At 52.9% G+C, this 5,238-nt stretch overlaps 1 protein-coding gene across 2 annotated transcripts; it reads left to right on the forward strand.

Moving 5' to 3' along the window:
- The first annotated feature begins 681 nt into the window (after window positions 1-681).
- On the forward strand, window positions 682-4,432 carry LOC100343073 (nuclear envelope pore membrane protein POM 121C). 2 transcript variants are annotated; one of them, XM_051819408.2, is made up of 2 exons: window positions 682-2,989; window positions 4,340-4,432. In XM_051819408.2, exons 1-2 carry the CDS (start codon window positions 988-990, stop codon window positions 4,384-4,386), a joined length of 2,049 nt encoding a protein of 682 aa, XP_051675368.2. In that variant the 5' UTR covers window positions 682-987; the 3' UTR covers window positions 4,387-4,432. The 2 variants fall into 2 exon arrangements, with proteins under 2 accessions (XP_051675368.2, XP_008265626.2); XM_008267404.3 differs by having other exon boundaries at window positions 683-2,929.
- The last annotated feature ends 806 nt before the right edge of the window (window positions 4,433-5,238 follow it).

The raw sequence follows: 5,238 nt of genomic DNA on the forward strand, positions 1-5,238 counted from the left end.
TGGCATGTTGAACTAGCACAATGACTTTCTTTTTCCCTGGTGTTGAAGAATCTATCTGAAGGTTCTGGTCTTAGTGTTTCCGGATCCTGTGGCTCACCCAATAGAAAGTCTTCTGTAGGAAGTCATGTTTTTCAGGATAATTTATGCTCCTCAGCTTGGTGCCCAAGAACCTGTATGAGCCGGCTCCTTTCATGTCTCAGGCTCATTTCCTGCCCTGCACTGCTACCTGGCTTTAGCTCCCCGAAGGATTTACTATTACTCCTATTACGTGCCCTTCCACTTTTTCTCTTTGCTGGATGCCGTTTAACCTTAACCCTTCTACCTCTTTACCCAAAAAGCTAGGACTTCAGAATTCAGCATATGTGTCATTTTTTCCCTGGGAAAACCTCTCTTGTCCACTAGTAGGTACACGGAAGGTAACCTATACAAATCTCAGACTGGGAGCAAGCAGTGGATGAATATCAATAATAGAAAAGAGTTATCAGTAGGCTAAATGGCACAATCTATTGGGAACTTAGGGAGTAGTTATATAACTAGGATTGTTTCCAGACAATGTACACTATATAGCCTTACAATAGTATATAAGTATATATATTATATACAATATATATTTATATATCATATATATAAAAATTATATAAATTATATACAATAGTATATAAGCTTTATTTAAAAGTATATAGTTAATTGAGACACAATCCGAGTTAATCGACATTAGAAGATTTAATGTACTCTTATGCAAAACACATAAAAGATGAAGTCCTCAGGTCTTCTGGGCAGGGCATAAGGGAGAAGAGGAAGGGGGCAAAGCATGGCATGGGGCTACCGAGTCCCTCTGTGTCCCTTTGTTCTCTGGCATTTGGAATGTAGAGCCTTAGCGAACACTGGTCGCCTTGACTACCAGCAACTTGGGAATAAAGGGAAGTCTCCCTGTGCGCCTGAGCCTCCACACTCCTGGAAAGATCTGACCTCACCCAGTCATGCCTCATGGGCAGTTACCTGGGCAAGTCCAGCCCACCCCAGCCTGTCCCCTCGCAGGAGGGCAAGGACCAGCGGGAGACGCTTGACCGCCACCCACTCGGCCGCGCCCCGTTGCTGACGCCCCCTGGCCACCAGGTTCCCCGAGTTGACCCTTCTCCTGGCTGCCAGCCCTCCGGGAGGCCTGCCCAGCAGCATGGTCAGACTTCCTTCAGTGGGTTTCAAATAACGCCTCGCAGACGCTACCCGATCCAGCAGCCCCGGTATTCCCGTGTGGGTTGCCTACCGACCGTGTGCTGGAATGGCAGCCCCAAGAAGCCTGTGCTGTCTGTTCGTAACTCCAAGATGGTGTGTAGGTCGGGGACGGTGAGGGTCCCCCCTCTTGACCGCAGGCTGACTCGCCGCCCAGGACCTGGGCAGATCATCAGCTCCACCCAACCCTCGCAGTCGGCTAAGGCTCCGGACCCATGTGCCCCGCAGAGTGGTGCCACCGCCCTCCCAGAGAGGAAGAGGAGGAGGAGCCCAGCAGGGGAAGACCAAATCCTCCTGGCTGGCGGGGAGACTAAGGGAGGCTGCCCTGCTGGCCCTGGGCAGGGGCAGCCAGCCGTCTGGGACCCGCTGACCGGTCCCCAAGACTCAGACGCCCACTTGAATAAGAGACCCCGCCACTCTTCTGAGAGCTCCCCAAAGCGCTCCACCACGGCTGGCATCCCTGTGCCCGTCCGCAACGCCATTAGCAGCTCCTACAGCTCCACTGGCGGCCTGTTGTGGCCGAGGAAGCGGGGCCGGCCCACGTCGAGTGCCTTCTGCGGGCCGGCCGCCTCCTGCTCCAAAATACCAGAGAGGCCAGCAAAGGTGACTGGGGAGGAGGCGCTGGGGCCTCGCTCCAGTACCTCACCTCCCTTGGTGACGGACAGCGAGTCCCAGAGACGAAGAGCGGTAGGTGCAGCCGCAGAGAAACCAGGCTTGCGGAATTCCCCGCCTACACCTGGCGGCTCCTGGCCACATAAAAGGAAGTTTGCTGAGCAGCTTTCCGGGGGAGGGGACCTGGGGACTCTGCCTCCTGCGCCCCGGCTGGGCTATCCTGTCACTCTGGAAGATGGTGACATGGCAACGAGAGGTTCATCTCGGTGGCTTAACCAGTTCTTGGAGCACAGGATGGATGCTGCCCAAGAGTCTGCCCCCGGGAGCCCACCCCGCACTCAGCCTCCCAGCGCGCTCCCGCTGCCCGCAGCCAGCACTGCGCCCTCATCAGCTGCCTTCTGGGGCCCGATAAAGAGGCAGACTGCTCCGCGGTTTCCAGCCTTCCCAGAATATGCTGGAGTAGCAGCGACGGTGGCCCCCTCGCCTGCGAAGATAGCCCGCCTAATGGACCCTGTTGACTCTTCACGGCCACAGCGTTTTCCCGCCAACTCTTTAGATCTCAAGCTTGTAGCCCCTTTTGTGGGGCTGATCCCTGTTCCTGCTATGAAACTGGCCAGTGACACCAAGTCCCTGCCATCCCTCCGGGCTGAGACATCTGTCAAAGTCCCGATGCCACAGGGCCTGCTCACTACCCCCTTGCCATGGATGCTGCTGGACAAGCCGGGCAGCCCACCTCCTCACGCTGTCCTTCCTGGTGCTGCTGCTGCTGCTGAGAACTTGACATCCCCCATGTTCAAGACCATGTGTATAGCCTCATCTGGAAGTGAGAGTGCAGGCCCTTTGCCATCTGGCCCCATACTCACAACTCCGGCATCTTCCAGCATCACCATCCCCACGACGACCTGTACTTTCACTCTAAGTGTAAAGCCTGCCTTTGCCAGCACAGGGTCTGCTGCACCTGTGCCCTTGGCCAAGCACTTCTCCTTCAAGCTGAACCCTGCATCAGCCACCGCTCCAGCTTCAACTACCCCTGTCTTCACTAGCCAGGCTCCTGCCACCTGCACAGAGGCCTCTGCCACAACTACAAGTACGAGTGAAGATTCATTTTGGCTTTGGTGTCAGCGATGTGACCAGCCTCCTGAGAAAAGTGATTGCTTTTGGCTTTGGTTTAAGCGATGTGACCAGCGCTCTGAGCTGTGTGACTAGCACCATTGCTGCCCCCACAGCACAACCTTTTCTCTATGGGACTCCTGCTTTAGGTGCCAGCTTTACCCTAGCTGTGGGCTCCATATTCCATTTTGGCAAGCCTCATGCCTCGTTGACATGAAACACAGTCACCACTTTGGCCAGTCCCTTCCCAGTACCCTGTAGATAGCCACCTGCAATGCTGCCAGCTGTAGTGATTTTGGCAGCTCCTCCACCACCTCAGCCCAGTCACCTCCAGGCAGCCTGCACTGACACGCAACAACATGACCAACCCCACATTGAACAAGGCCTTTGCTAAACCCCACGCTCCCTCTCTTGTCATACTCAGAAGCCAATCCCTGGCCTGCATTTGGGGACACAGATGGGCACCCTTGTGCCATGGCAGCCCTTGCCCTAAACTTGGGCAGCTCATTGACTGTGGGAAACCCTGCAATCCCATCCCTCACTGCAGTGCTAGTGCTGGCTCTTGCCCAGACAGCTTTTGGCAATGCCATGTAGTTGGCACTTGGTGGTTTGAAAATCATAGCCACTGTTTTGGTGCCCCTTAATGCACCACCCAGCCAGGGCACACCCCGTGCCTTCAGTGTGGCCAGGATGGCTCAGAGCATTTGGAGGCATCTCCACACCCCCCTTTGGTCAGACCACCCCTGTTCCTGGAGGGATACATTGGGTAGCAGCCTCTCCTCTGTGGCATCCTTGGCACGTACCCACAGCTTTGTTGATCTTGGCCCTTCTGGATCAGCAGCTGCTTCATTCTCCATTGGTGCAGAATCCAAGATCCCAGGGGCTCAACAGCAACTACAAAGTTGAAGACAACACCCTCTCAAGAAATAGCCTTTATCCTTTGTCCGTATCCCCCCACCTCCCACCCCTAGAGCAAATCTGAATCTTGGCACCTGCTAGAAAGAGATCTGACCCCCTGAGTTCCATAAGGTAAACCTACCCCACATCTCTGGCTTCAGCCACCAGGGTGGTAGTGACAACCCGGGGTCCTTTCCTCCTTCCTCCTTCCTCCTTCCTGAAAGAAGAGGGCGCTGGAGGAGCAGGCAGAAGGCAGCAGGGCAAGCCCAGACTTCACTCGGACAGCCCAGGAGATTAGATCCTGGGAAAGAAAAGTTCTCTTCCCCATGCTGTTTCTCTCCTTTACCTGACATGACTGTAGGAAACATCACCTTTGGATTATGTTAGTAAACCCAAGTTGATGGGCCATACTTATTTTAAAATAGTATTTTCATTCTTTTTCCCAAACAGGGCCCTCTCTAACCCTTCTCCTTTCTTCCTTTACCCCCAGGCATTGTACCCTGGACCCCAAAATCAGCCTCTTTGGAAGAAGTATGAATGCAGGTGTCTAAGACAAAAAATTAAAATTTTTCACGAAACTTTATTTTTGTGTTTAAGCTAAATTGCTTTTAACATCCCTTCAGGCTTGTTTCATTGGTTAAGTATAAACACTATTGACAAGAAATTAGCTTTAGAGTTGAGTTATGCATGTGTAATAAAGCCAGTCAAATGCTGTTACAGGCAGTTTTCCTGAGAGACTGGAGCTCCTTTGGGACACACATTTCATAAACAGTGTGATGTAGATTGTAGGTGTAACGGTCCTTCCCCCCACCCCCACCCCACCCCGTTTTGTAACTGAGCTTTTGTGTTCTGTGATGTGGACTGCTAAGTCCTCATCTCCAAGAAGGGCTCTGAAATGTGATGTGTTAATACTTGGACAGGTGGGAATCTGAGGCATCCCAGGTAGCTGTTGAGATGGGAGAGATGGGGACCGAGAATGGGAATGCAAAGCAGGCTCTGAGCTACCTCCTAATTCAGTATGCGAAACTAGTTTACTTCAGCTCTGCTGGCAGGATAGTTGGTCCAGGATGCTAATGCAGAGGGAGTTCTGACATTAGCCTGCGTAGGTGTGTGAGTATGTGGGGGTGAGTGTCCCCAGAGGACATCTTTGGGAAATAAAAGGTGTGTTTCAGCTTACAGTCTGGAGGTTACAGTTCAGGATCTGGTGGTTTCTGTGGAGGCTGCTCATGGCAGGGACAGAGGAACAATCACGTGGTGAGTCAGGAAGCAAAGCAAGGTAGAACTTCAATTCAAAATAACCAGCTTTTGCAGGAGGACCACTCTCTGCGGGCATGCCCCCAGTGACCTGTTTACAGCTCCCACCAGACCTACCTCTCAGTCACCTTAATA

Source organism: Oryctolagus cuniculus, chromosome 8 (assembly GCF_964237555.1).
Source record: "Oryctolagus cuniculus chromosome 8, mOryCun1.1, whole genome shotgun sequence".
Lineage (NCBI taxonomy): Eukaryota > Metazoa > Chordata > Mammalia > Lagomorpha > Leporidae > Oryctolagus > Oryctolagus cuniculus.

What these genes read in the sequence shown, in the direction of transcription:
- LOC100343073 (XM_051819408.2), top strand. Translation starts at nt 988, where the DNA reads ATGGGCAGTTACCTGGGCAAGTCCAGCCCACCCCAGCCTGTCCCCTCG. An exon ending in TGACCAGCCTCCTGAGAAAA is followed by an intron (nt 2,990 to 4,339) that starts GTGATTGCTTTT and finishes CTTTACCCCCAG; the next exon opens with GCATTGTACCCTGGACCCCA.